Source organism: Triticum aestivum, chromosome 3D, assembly GCF_018294505.1.
Source record: "Triticum aestivum cultivar Chinese Spring chromosome 3D, IWGSC CS RefSeq v2.1, whole genome shotgun sequence".
In the NCBI taxonomy this organism is placed as follows: Eukaryota; Viridiplantae; Streptophyta; class Magnoliopsida; order Poales; family Poaceae; genus Triticum; species Triticum aestivum.
This window is the reverse complement of record NC_057802.1, coordinates 1483270-1496051: the sequence shown is the minus strand read 5'-3', so window position 1 is coordinate 1496051 and position 12782 is coordinate 1483270. Positions and strand designations below refer to the sequence as shown.

Sequence of the window (12782 nt, the reverse complement as noted above, 5' to 3'; positions counted from 1 at the left end):
AACATTCAAACCAAACTATACATTCGCAAGAAAGAAAAACACAAGTACTCTGCTGCGCCAACGTCGCTCTGCTCCGCACACCTCACCTCACCACACCTTTCTTTCTTTCTTTCTTTCTTTCTCCCCCCATCCGGCCATCCCCTTGCTCCTATCCCTCTCCAAAACCCTGCCCCGCCCCCGAGAGAGAGAGAGAGAGAGAGAGAGAGAGAGAGAGAGAGAGAGAGAGAGAGAGAGAGAGAGTCCTTTCCCTTCCTGATCCTCTCCACGCCGGCCGGCGGCCACCTCCACAACCCAAGACGTACGCGCGCGGCGGGCCTCAGCCACAACCACAACCTCGACCTCGACCTCAACCAGTGGTAAGCTACAAGGTCTTGCTTTCTCGTCTCCCGTCCCGTCCCGTCCAAGCCCAACGCATCCTCCTCTGTCGTGCACTCAAAGCTCAGTTTTTTCGTGCCCCGCCAACATTTGCGCGCCCGGATCTGCGGTTTGTGAGGTTTTACCAGGCACAAAGGTGGCGCTTTTCATAGTTTCCTTGTAAACGGTCGTCGTCGTCGGCCCCTGGCCTGCTGATGATCGGGGTCGTCGGCGGTGACGCGCAAGGGACGGGTAAGGCGGAGGAAGAGGGGAAGGGCACCGGCGGCGGCGCTGTCCGTACGGTCCAAGGCGACGGCATGGGAGGGACGTTCGAATCCGGCGGCCGCGCAGTTCAATGCGGACGCGCGGCATCCGGCCGCGGTGGCGCCTAAGCAGTGTGTCCTGCCTCTGCCTCACGGGCGGGCGTGGTCTTTTTTCTTCTTCTTTTTTTCCTACCGTCTGGGCTAGGGGATTTTTTGCTTAATAAAAAAAAAAATCCAAGCTTCCGATTTTGCGCATGTGAGCCGACAGAGAGCGAAGCATCCCGCGGCGGCGGCTGCAACGGGGGATGGAGGGGCGTCGGCGGGGAGGTGTGGGGGTGGGGGGCTTGCGGAGGCGACGGGCATTCGGGGGCAAATGCCGTGCTGCGGCGGCGCCGTCGCCGTCGGATGAGGGGGGTCGTTGCGGCGGCGGCGGGGTGGCTAGGGCGAATGGTGCGACAAGGCGATTCTTTCTCGAGTGTGTGCAAATCGCTGCGCGAGGCAGCAGCAGATCAACGCCTGATTGGAGATCCTTTGCCCCTCCCTCCTATCAGTCCTTTACTTCTTCTATATATCATCATGTTGTCTCTACCTTCTTTATTATGCAGCTACACTTGTGGTTTCAGACTTTCAGTTCAGTTTGGTCAGATTTATCTACTGACCAACTATCTGTTGGTGTTTCAGTTCAATTCCTGGACGACATACATTGGTTATCTTTCTTGTAGCAGTGTAATGTTAATCTTCTGCATCTTGTTTGTTGCATTGGCCGATCGAATCAAATTGCAGCAGCACATGTCAAAATTGGGATTCTGGGCCTGCTATTATTATGTTTCAATCATCTTCTTTCATGTCATTTAATTGTTCTGATCCTAGGTGGCAATTGATATTAATGCGTACGTGCATCCCCAGTTTGCTCATGTTCATAGTCAGCAACTAGCTAGCTCATGAACTATATATGCATCCTAGCTACATGCCAGTCAATTATCTGATGCACTGTTGATCGTCGAAGCCGACTTAATTATGATTTAATTTCAGTTCGCTCAGATTAATTTGCTGCTGCTAGTGTACCTATGTTTAATAAATTTCTGGATGGCTGCTACTATCCAGTGTAATGTTGACCTGCATCTTATTAGTGGGGCAACTGAATCTACAGCTAGCGGATGTCAAAAAATTGGGCATGTTATTTTTTCATCATCTTCTGTTATGTCATTTGCTCCAATTCTAGAATTGATGGCGGTCTTGATTAAGGATCTGAGCATCGCCCCTCAGTTCATGAATAGTGTCTGGAATGGCGTAACACTGACCCTCGTCTGTTACAGATGAACTGATTATACACTTTTTTCTTCCGAATAGATGAACTGATGATTGATAGTCACCAAGAAACTCATAAACTGCATTCTACATGCTAGTGTAATGCGATCTGCATCTTATCTGTGTGACAATCAAATCGATTTGAGCAGCGCATGTCAAACGGGGATTTTGGACATCCTACTATCTCTGTTTAATTAATTCCTTGATGGTCTTAATTAGCTAGCCATTCTAGCTCACTGCCTCACCTAATCGAAGTGAGGTGTGGGATCGCTGGAACTGCTGACAAGTCGTTTAATTTATCTCATTTTGCAGAGTTATTGTTTCAGTCCAGTTTCAGATTCACTGCTGCTATGCTACTATCTGTGTTTAATCTACCTTAGTGTCATCGATTAGGGGAATCAGTGTAGTAGTCTAATGTTGATCTGCATCTTAGCTGTTGGGCGATCGAATCAAATTGCAGCTAGCGGCACTTGTCCAAATTGGGATTGCAGACATGCCACTATGTTTTGCTCATGTTGTGTGATATCATTTGTTCGATTGATGTCAACCGTGTTGATCGATTTGTTCTATTAATTCTAGCTGTGATGATTGATTAATTATCCCATGCATTGTTGATTGTCGAAGCCAAGCTCTTCTTATCAGTCGTTTATTTCATCTAGGCTCTCTATTAATTCTGTATGCCGGTTAATTAATATGTGCTCTATGTTATGTATGCAGATCATTGGCATTTTATTGTTCACAGAAATGGTCGACCGAGGCAATAACTATGAGTATATTAGACCTGGACTCTCTATCTTGCGGACGCAAGATGGACCCACCTGCCTTTTCAATGCAATAGGGTACACCACGGATTTAGCGTGGCCAGGAGTTTGGATTGATGCTGATTCTTATGCGGACGACTACGAGAGTCAGTTGCTGGTACCTGTGGGGTACGACTGGAGTCCCCGTGCCATTACTGCACTTGAGTTATTCAAGAATAGAGGGGTCAAGGCAATTTGCAAGGATGGAAATGAGATCCGGGTACGCATCGCAGGTTACAAGTGCCATGCGCCCATGATACATGAAAGGGTGTTTCATATGATAGAGTCTGGGGCCAACCTGATGGGAACCTTTGCCGTGCGGCCCAAGGAATTTGCTAACTTGGGGGATAGGATTTATGAGCTCGACACACCGTTCCAACCTAATGAGCGTCCGGCGTCGCATATCGTCACGTTTGTTGGGCACGGAAAGAAGAATGGACGTCCATACTTGGTTTTCTTGAACACCCACGGGTCTGAATTTGGGACACTTGGATTAGGACGGGTCTACTTCGATCAGGTGTTCCAGGATCCCAGGGAAGAGCATAAGGGATTTAGGTTCATATCCGTGATTGCTGGTGCTCATCCTACCCAGGCAGCAAAGCGTCGGCGGCGGCATACTACCAGAACCCAGGTAGGAAAATCATTGCATTAATTCGTATAAGGTTAATAGCTGTTGCGTTGCGATTATTAGGTCTATTTCTGTACATGGCGATATGATCTAGTCATCCTGTTTTGAATTCAATATTGCACTGTGTGCTGCACTATGAGCTGTGCCAGCTGAACGTTCTCACTATATTCAAATCATATTGTAGCACATAGTTAGCACTGAAGAAACTAGTCAAGTTTTGATTGGATCATCCACTGTCATTGTAATTCAGAATGAGCTATTTATCCTTTACATATTAATCCTGTAGGAAGAGCAGAGGAGGAAGACACCGTACTGAGGAAACTGCTCGATGACGGCCATGCCAGAGGTGAAGAGCACCGAAACACATGACGTACACTTGTTCGTGGAAGAGGCTGCCAAAGTTCTTTGGCTGACAGAAAAAGCATAGTCCCAATGAGGGGTGGTCTTGTTGAGAATTCGTTTACAATATGCATCTTGTATCTGTGATCTACGTAGTCTTCCAGCCACTTTATCTCTCTGGGTTTGGTAACTCTCAACGTCCCAGTCTTCTAGACTAGAACAGCGACATGTATGTTTGGATTCTTGGACTGTCATGTATGATTGAAATGGGGAAATCATGTAGTCAAACTATCCAAATGGCTAAGAACATTGCTCAGTGTGCTGATTGGATGTCTACAAATTATAAGTTTGGTAGAACTTTGTGTGAATAATTTGGGTTTTCAACTTTCCTAGCAATAAACTCCATATGCATATTTCACTTATACCATACGCTTCAAATCGGTAACCTGATCGGGAAGACCAAGATGGTGGAGATGAATCATGTCCATTCTTGAGAACAATCCTAGTTGGCAACTATGTTTTAATTCAACAGAATGAAGTACCAAAAAATAGTGATATATTACTTCTTTTGTTAACATCCCTGGGATGTTTCTGAGTCAATATTGTGCTCCAGCTTTTTCTTTTGAAGGAACCTCTCAATTGGTTTTCAATATAGACTTAACTGGAAGTCTAGTACCTGGTTAGCGTGAGGTTATTAGTTGTAGATAAAAGTGGAGGAAAAAATCTCTGCATTTATACAAATGATTGCACCTGTGTTTTCAACTTCTGATTAGATGACCTGCTTCATATGGATATGGTGCTCTGTCTCGCGCACAATGTTGAGTCCTCCCAGAAGAAGGCACTTCTGATTGATGTGAACTCCTTTTAGAAGAACCACATAGACCGACGACACCAATATTCCGTTTGGCAAAGACAAAAAGAGAGTGATCACAGCCCTCAACCTGTTCAAGGATAAAGGTGTCATTGCATACTACAATGGCAGGAGGCGTTACTAAAGATTTCCCACTGCGAATGTCACCGATGTGTGAATGAATATCAGGTCCTTGCCATGATTGATTCGGGCATCAAATCAAATATATTAAGCTTCATGGAGTATTTCCTTTTTTGTGGGAAAACTTCCAGTCTGTTCATCTTCAATCATGACAGTACGGCGAGACGACCTAGCGATGACTACAAGCACTGAGGCGAGCCGCTGTCATCGCCCCTTCCTTGCCGGAGCCGGACAAAAATTGTTGTAGTAGATAGTCGCTTGGTCCCCAAAAGACCAACATCAAAACAACAACCACCGTTGATAGAGAGTAGCGTAGATCGAAAGGATTTGACATGAAGACATATGAGCGTAGATAAACGACGAACAGGTCCATCAAAAATAGATCCGCAAAAGACACATCTCCACATGCTCACCAACGATGGTAGACGCACCACTGGAATGGGGGCTAGACAGGGAGAACCTTATTTCATCTCTAGGGAGTTGCGCCGTCTCGCATAGGACTCCCTATCCGCTGCCATCGAGACGAAACCAAACCGAAAATATCACCTTTCTTTATGAATAGATATAGACATGCCACATCGACGGGCGATCTGGTTTATATCAGGTTTTTATTATTATCTTCTTTGGAGGATAGAACCGGCACCGTAGCGCTTCTCTGTAGCACCCAGGTTTTGCTTTTATTTTATTTCAAATATTTTTAAAGTATGAATATATACGCTGAACAATTTTTGCATACACATTGAACATATTGTAATGTATATTGAACAATTTTTGAATATACATTGAACATTTGCATAATATACACTGAACAAAGTGATATTTTGGAAAGTAAATTTTTTAAAATAAAAAGCACCTATATTAAAACCCAAAAATTAAACAGCAAAGTGAAGGAACAGCAAGCCCAACAGTGGACCGGCCCAAAATTCTGTATAATACCCAAAAATAAATAGAAGAGAAAAAGGCAAAAAGAAAGAAATAGAAACAGAATAGAAAAGAAAAAGGTAAAATGAAGAAAAATAGAAAAAGATAGGAAACGGTGAACCCGACCGAGGACTAGCCCAAACTGGGGCGTCGGGAAGCGACACCTTCAGCGAAGCCGCACCTATATCGCCTTCGGCGAGTCTGGCTTCGGACTCGCTGAAGGGGCGAGATAGCTGGGCCGGCTCACCAGCGCGGGAACTAATCAAGGAGAACTCCTTCAGAGAGCCCCCGCAAAGGCCACTAGGGTGGGCTGGGAGCGCTTCATTTGGAGCGCTCTCAGCCGTCGCCACATGTCGCGCTCTCAGCCGCCGTCCCATGACATGCTCTTGGTGCTCCCTTCGAATTTTGTTATTTTTCTGTACGCGTATTTTGGATTTAGATGATTTTTTCGAGTGTTTTCACCTTCCCCCGTTTTTTCTTAGGATTTGGTACAAAAATACAATTTTTGCACAAAAAAAACGTTTTCTTTCTTTATCCTTCCATGTCAGGCACACATTTACTTCTCATGAAGGCACAAATTTTCTTTTTGCGGAAAAGAGAAAAAAAATAATTTTTTTCCTTCCTCGAGACGCACAGATTCACTTCTCATGGAGGCACAGATTCGCTTTCACGAGAGGCACGGTCGTGCCTCTCGAAAAAGGAAAAAAAATGTGTTTTTTTCTATCTGCGAGAGGCACATATTTACTTCTCCTGGAGGCAAGAATTTTCTTCCGCGAGTAACACAGATTTAGGGGCCGTTTGGTTTTAGGCCTAGCAATGCCACACTTTGCCATACAATGTTGCCAAACTTGCCTAAGGTTAGTTCTTCAAAAAGAGAGCCGCAAGTTGGCAAGCCTAAGGAAATCTTACCATACTTTTTGTGTGGATGTCATGTGGGGCCCTAGTGTGGCTTTCCTAAGGTGTGGCTTGAACCAATCACTCACCTAAGTTGGTCAAACTTGCCTAACCTTAGGTTTGGCAATCTTAGTCGCAAACCAAATCTTACTTCTTGAGTAATTTCAAAGTTGCCAACTTCCATAATTTAAACAAGCATTTGCAAATTTTAATAATTATAAACTTTTAGAGAATATTGGAATATTTTAAAATATCCACAAAGATTTTAAAACATGTTTTGGAATTATAAAATATCATTGAATTATTAAGATAATATCAAATGATAATTTTCTTCTTAAGAAAATAAACAAATATAAAAATGTCACAAATATTAAAAATATTAATATAGACTAATCATGCTTTTTTCCTTTTTAGAAAATTATCGCTCTATATTATTTTTTGCCATTAGTTTTCTGCATCAAGTGGTTATTTGTCTACATTATATTTTGTAAAGACAATTCATGCTTTTCCTATTTAACGAGCAATTATTTAGTGCAGTTGTAGTTCAGATTTAAATTATATCAATTAAATGCAGAAAAATGTGCTTAATGTATTAAATATATCAAACAAACCGCATAAAATGCCAAATGTTGAAGTGTAACATGAGATGGCGTATGTTTAGTGTAGAAAAAGTTTCAAGGGCAAACGATGAAGCAATCGACACTTTGCCTTCAAACTTGACTAACTCCCTTTCGAAACCACTATTCTTCCTTGGAACTGACTCGGTTTTGCATGTCTTAAAAGATTTCTCTGAGTTTATACAGGTACTGAAGAAAAAATTGCAACGATTCAATAAAAACCGCAAAGCAACTAGGTTAGTAGTGGAGATAAATAAAAGTTGCAAAATTGCCGACGATCAGGGTGAAGCCTATGCTTAGAAGAATCTTCAAGCAAATGCATTGAACGTCCTTGTACTAAAGCACAAAAAGAGTGTAAAAGTTGCAGGACATCAACAGCGGTCCCAGCCAATGGCATCACAAACCCGATCCAATGGCACCACTAGCACGCTGGCCGGTGCGTGATAAAGCGGCATGCCGCTGGCCCTACCCGGATGAGTTTCCCATCCAGAACATCATAGGCAAAATGAAACCGAGCAAAGCCGACCAGAACATTCCTCTTCCTTCGGCGTCCCGAAGGGAGAGGAATGAAGTTGACACGTGGACTCAGCCTCACCCAACGCACGTAGAGCAACACGTGAGCTGGAGCACGCGGGCAGGACGCAAACCACCACAGAGGGATGGCCCCACGCACTTCCGCCTACTCACACATCAAGGGACCCCCGAGGAAAACTGATCGGGTGTGGGATAGTCCCGAAGATCGGATGGCGCGGAGCGTGCCAGGGAGGCATCGGCGGGAGACCCGCATGGAACGGATGGCACAGATGGCACTCCGGACCGAGGGATGCCTCGAGGAGGTGGGTACTCAAGCATTCTTTATAGGACAGCACATTGAAGGGATTTCAGCATTGATTTAGCTATAGCTATTTCTCTGAGCACATACGATTGGGAAATAGCAGTTGGCTATCCTGTGAGTTAGGAACTCATGACCATACCTAATTATTAGTATGACTCTTGAGAAGGTGGACCATGTTTTCTGTACTGTGTCGTGGGAAGAGCTGCACCCGACCTGCTGCCTTAGCGCGGTGGGCTCAGCCATCTCGGACCACTGTCCACTCCTGCTGGATTTGAACGCGGAGCTGTGCGTGGGATCGCGCTTCAAGTTCGAGGCTTTTTGGACAAAGGCCGAGGGTTTTATGGATACTGTAGCGGAGGCCTGGGCTTCGGTTCCCCGTGGGACTAATCCTTTCATGACTCTGGATAGGAAGCTGAGAGCCACGACAAAGAGCTTAAAGAGATGGAGTGATCGGTGGTTTGGTAATGTGAAGTAAGTGATCCAACGGCTAGACAAGGCTAAGGACACGAGAGCTCTTTCTGATCAGGAACGGGAACTACGGAGATTGCTTAAGCATAAGCTGTTGGGGCTGTGCTCTCTTGAACGGACCATTGCGCGGCAACGGTCTAGGATTCTTTTCCTTCGGGAGGGAGATGGTAACACGAGGCTCTTTCACCAGTCGGCGTGTCACCGACAGCGGAGGAACATGATCACCTCTGTTTGGAGCAGCACACCAGCGAACGACCTCCATGAACCTAGAAACACTCCAGCTCCCTTGCCTGGACATGCCGGTCTTAGACATTGCCTTCACGGAGGAGGAAGTGCGGCGGGTGGTAATTGCAATGCCTATGGACAAGGCCCCAGGCCCGGATGGATTCACCGGTCGTTTCTATGCAACATGTTGGGAGATTATAAAGGAGGACATCATGGCTGCGCTTGACTCCTTCTTTCGTCGAGATGTGAGAGGCTTGTATGCTATCAACAAGGCAATTGTCTCGTTGTTGCCGAAGGTGGATGGAGCGATTGACGTAAAAGATTTCAGGCCGGTGAGCCTAGTTCATGGAGTGATCAAGATCATTGCGGTTAGATTGGCTTTGGAGCTCCCGGGGCTGGTTGGCAAGCACCAGAGTGCCTTTGTCAGGGGCCGTTCCATACATGACAACTTCATGTTGGTGCAAAGTACAACAAGGAGACTGCACGCGCTTAAACAGCCAGCCATCATGCTCAAGCTCGATATCTCGAAGGCGTTTGATTCGGTCCAGTGGCCCTTTTTGGTGGAAGTGATGAGATGCATGGGCTTTAGCACCAAGTGGATTGACTGGATTTGTGGACTGCTTGCAACATCGTCAATGAGGATCGTTGTCAATGGTGTGCCGGGCGAGCCTATATACAATTGCCAAGGCTTGCGGCAAGGCGATCCCGTCTCTCCGATGCTATTCATTCTCACAATGGAGCCACTTCAAAGAATGTTTGACGTCGCTCTTGAGCGAGGCACTCTATCTCCGCTAGCATCGAGGGGTTTAACTCAGAGGGTTTCCATGTTTGCGGATGATGTCATGATCTTTCTGAAACCGGAAGTGGAGGATCTAACTACGTGTGCAGCCCTGCTGCGTCTCTTTGGCGAAGCGTCAGGTCTCAGATTCAACTTGCAAAAGAGCGCAGCTTTACCAATACGGTGCAACTCGGAAATCATGGAGAGGGTGGTGCAGGTGCTTGGCTGCCCACAAGGTTCTTATCCATGCAACTACTTGGGGCTCCCCTCTCACCCTGCGAAAGCAAACAGCAGCGCAGCTTATGGGTATGGTGGATCAGCTGGCACGGTGCCTTCCTAGATGGATTGCGGCCAACATGCGGAAGAGTGGTAGAATGACCCTTGTCCAGTCAGTGCTTTGTGCGATCCCTATACATACGATGATGACGTTAGACATCCCGCACAAGGTCATAAAGGCCATGAACAAGATTTGCAGAGGGTTCTTGTGGTGTGCCAAGGAGCAGGCGTCCGGTGGCCACTGTAGAGTGGCTTGGGAGCAAGTGTGTTCGCCGAGGTGGGCAGGCGGACTTGGCATTCCTAATCTCAAATGGCTGAATACGGCCATGCAAGCACGGTGGCCCTGGCTGAAACGAGTGGATACATTGAGACCGTGGGCAGAGTTTGATATTCCAGTTCCCAAACGGTCGATGCGCATCTTCCAGGCTGCCACCCACGCAACGGTGGGTAATGGAGAGAGCACGTTGTTTTGGGAAGATAGATGGGTGGATGGATACAGAGTGGAGGAATTGGCGCCAGCAATATATGGTATGGTGAGACCGAGGATACGAAGCAGCCGTACAGTTAGCCAAGGTTTGATGAACAGAGCTTGGGCGTTGGACATAGGCCCGGAGGTGACGAGCCAGATGCTTCAGGAATATCTAAGCTTGTGGGAACGAATGGAGCAGGTCCAGTTGCACCAGGATTTGGTTGACTCAGTAAGGTGGGCTAGGGAGCCAAGCGGCTCCTTCTCCACGAGATCGGCATATCAGGCTAAATTCTGGGCTAGGGAGAAAGTTCCAACGGCGCAGTTCACATGGAAGTCCAAAGCTCCTTTGAGATGCAGATTCTTTACCTGGCTCGCAATTCAGAATAGATGTTGGACCTCAGATAGATTGGCGAGCCATGGATTGGAGCATGAGGAAACATGCCCATTCTGTGATCAAGTTGAGGAGAGCATGAACCACATAATGCTACAGTGTGCCTTCGCTAGGGAGGTGTGGCTGAGGGTGTGCACGGCTTGGGGAAAGTCATAATGGGCTCCGACAGCAACATCTAGTCTTGGCGAGTGGTGTGTGACCACCGCGGACAGTGCCACAGAGAAAAAGGATGCACGGACATTGATCGTTCTCGTACTTTGGGAGCTTTGGAAGCATCGGAATGGCATTGTGTTCGATGGGGATGCCCCGTCGACCGCATTTATAATTCATAGGGTGGCGGTAGAGTGCACGGCGTGGAAGATGGCAGGATTGCTTAAAGTAGACATGGGCCGGTTCCTAATGGCCATGGAGGTGGGTCATGTAGCGAGTAGTTAGCTTGTAAGTTGTTAGCTTGGGTGGAGTTGGGGTCATGTGAGTATGTAACTACCAACGTGAAGGGGCTCTTCACCCCCTTTTCTCCTCTTTAATATATAGTACGTACACTCGTGCGTATTCGAGAAAAATTAGTACGACTAGCTTTTGTTTGATTTCTACTTTTAAAGGAATATTTAACTACATTATTAAAAGTTGAGATAATGCGAAGAATGAGCATGGATTTGATATGGTCGTGGCCAGACGATGACCCGGGTATAGTACATCAGACCTTGTCTACTTTGTGGAAAGTCTATATGGAACTATCATCACTACCCTGTGGTTGTAGATGCTCTTTCTCCGGTCTGAAAATTTTATACTCTCGATGATTTGCCTCAACCCTAGTAACTGCATTCTACTTACATTGAATGAACTTATTCTTACAAAATATGAGATTTAGTTTACAAGCAGAAGAAGAAGAAGAGGAAATTAGCTGGTTAAGTAGAAAGTCGGTAGTTTGCTAGGATCGCGAGAATCTGTACTTTAGCGGGCATTGACGAAAAGGCAAAGATAGACTTTGCCAAGATGAGTTTCTCTGACGCCCCAGGTTGCTATCCACTTGATAATGCTAGTCCATGATTCTTGCATGAAGAGGTGGCGGCAAATCTCAGGAAGTATGAGATCTTTTCAGAGGGTCGTCTTGGTTGCACATGAGCAGCAAGTAACGGTTTTGGGCATCAACACTCCTGTGTCTGGCTTAGACGTTGTTCCTTGATGGTTAGTGTGTGTAGGTTTGTATATACCCCACCACCAAATTTTAGTGTTCTTCTTTTATCTTTAGTGTTTGTACTTCGCGTTCACCCGCTTTTTCCTCGATCAGCTTGGCAAACCTTTTCTCATATCAAATGGCAGTGCTTTTACCCTTGCCTAGAAGGAAGTATGAAACTCAAACCTTGTAGGTTTTGACCAAATTTGTTGAAAAAATATCAACATCAATAATAGCAAAAAAAAAAAAAACAAAGCAGTACAATATAAAAGTATGTCTCGTCACATATCCAGCGACACCAATTAGTACTATATAGATGTAGATGTTTTTTTGGCGGAACTGTAGATGTAGGTGTTTTCCGTATGAAAATTGGTCCAAATTTATTAAGCATGAATTCTGAAATTTTTTCTATACGCTCTACGTTGAGGGATTATGAGGGTGTTTGTTTACATAGACTTTTTGATGTAGGGACTAAAAAAAGTCCTTTTTAGTCCCATCTAAACTAAACAGGAGAAATTTTAGGGACTAAAAGTGGGCATTTGAGACTAAACAAAGAAGACCCTGAGGGAGAGTCTTTTTGGGCCTTTTTCCAACAGTTGCCCCTGCCCCGCACCGTGATAACCCACAAGTATAGGGGATCGCAACAGTTTTCGACGGTGGAGTATTCAACCCAAATTTATAGATTCGACACAAGAGGAGCTAAAAAAATATTTGCAGGTATTAGCAGCTGAGTTGTCAATTCAACCACACCTGGAGATTAATTATTTGCAGCAAGTAATCAGTAGCAAAGTAATATGATAGTTTTGATAATAGTAACAGTAGCAACGGTAACAGTAACAGAGATAGCAGTAATTTTGTAGCGAGTGTAACAATGATGATAGCAGTAGTAACTTAGCAGAAACAATATACGATAAATTCGTAGTCATTGGATCGATGACTTGTTGGATGATACTCATCATGAGACAGTTATAACCTAGGGCGATACAACACTAGCTCCAGTTCGTCAATATAATGTAGGCATGCATTCCGTAAATAGTCATACATGCTT

At 45.4% G+C, this 12782-nt stretch overlaps 1 protein-coding gene across 1 annotated transcript; it reads left to right on the top strand.

Annotated features, from left to right (window-relative positions):
- The first annotated feature begins 896 nt into the window (after positions 1–896).
- On the top strand, positions 897–3958 carry LOC123073554 (uncharacterized). Its single transcript, XM_044496644.1, has 2 exons — positions 897–3356; positions 3640–3958. Exons 1-2 carry the CDS (start codon positions 2619–2621, stop codon positions 3667–3669), a joined length of 768 nt encoding a protein of 255 aa, XP_044352579.1. The 5' UTR covers positions 897–2618; the 3' UTR covers positions 3670–3958.
- The last annotated feature ends 8824 nt before the right edge of the window (positions 3959–12782 follow it).

Excerpts from the sequence above, each read along its gene's own strand:
- LOC123073554 (XM_044496644.1), top strand. The coding sequence starts at position 2,619 with ATGTGCTCTATGTTATGTATGCAGATCATTGGCATTTTATTGTTCACA. Across the intron at positions 3,357-3,639 it reads GGCATACTACCAGAACCCAG|GAAGAGCAGAGGAGGAAGAC; the intron begins GTAGGAAAATCA and ends TTAATCCTGTAG.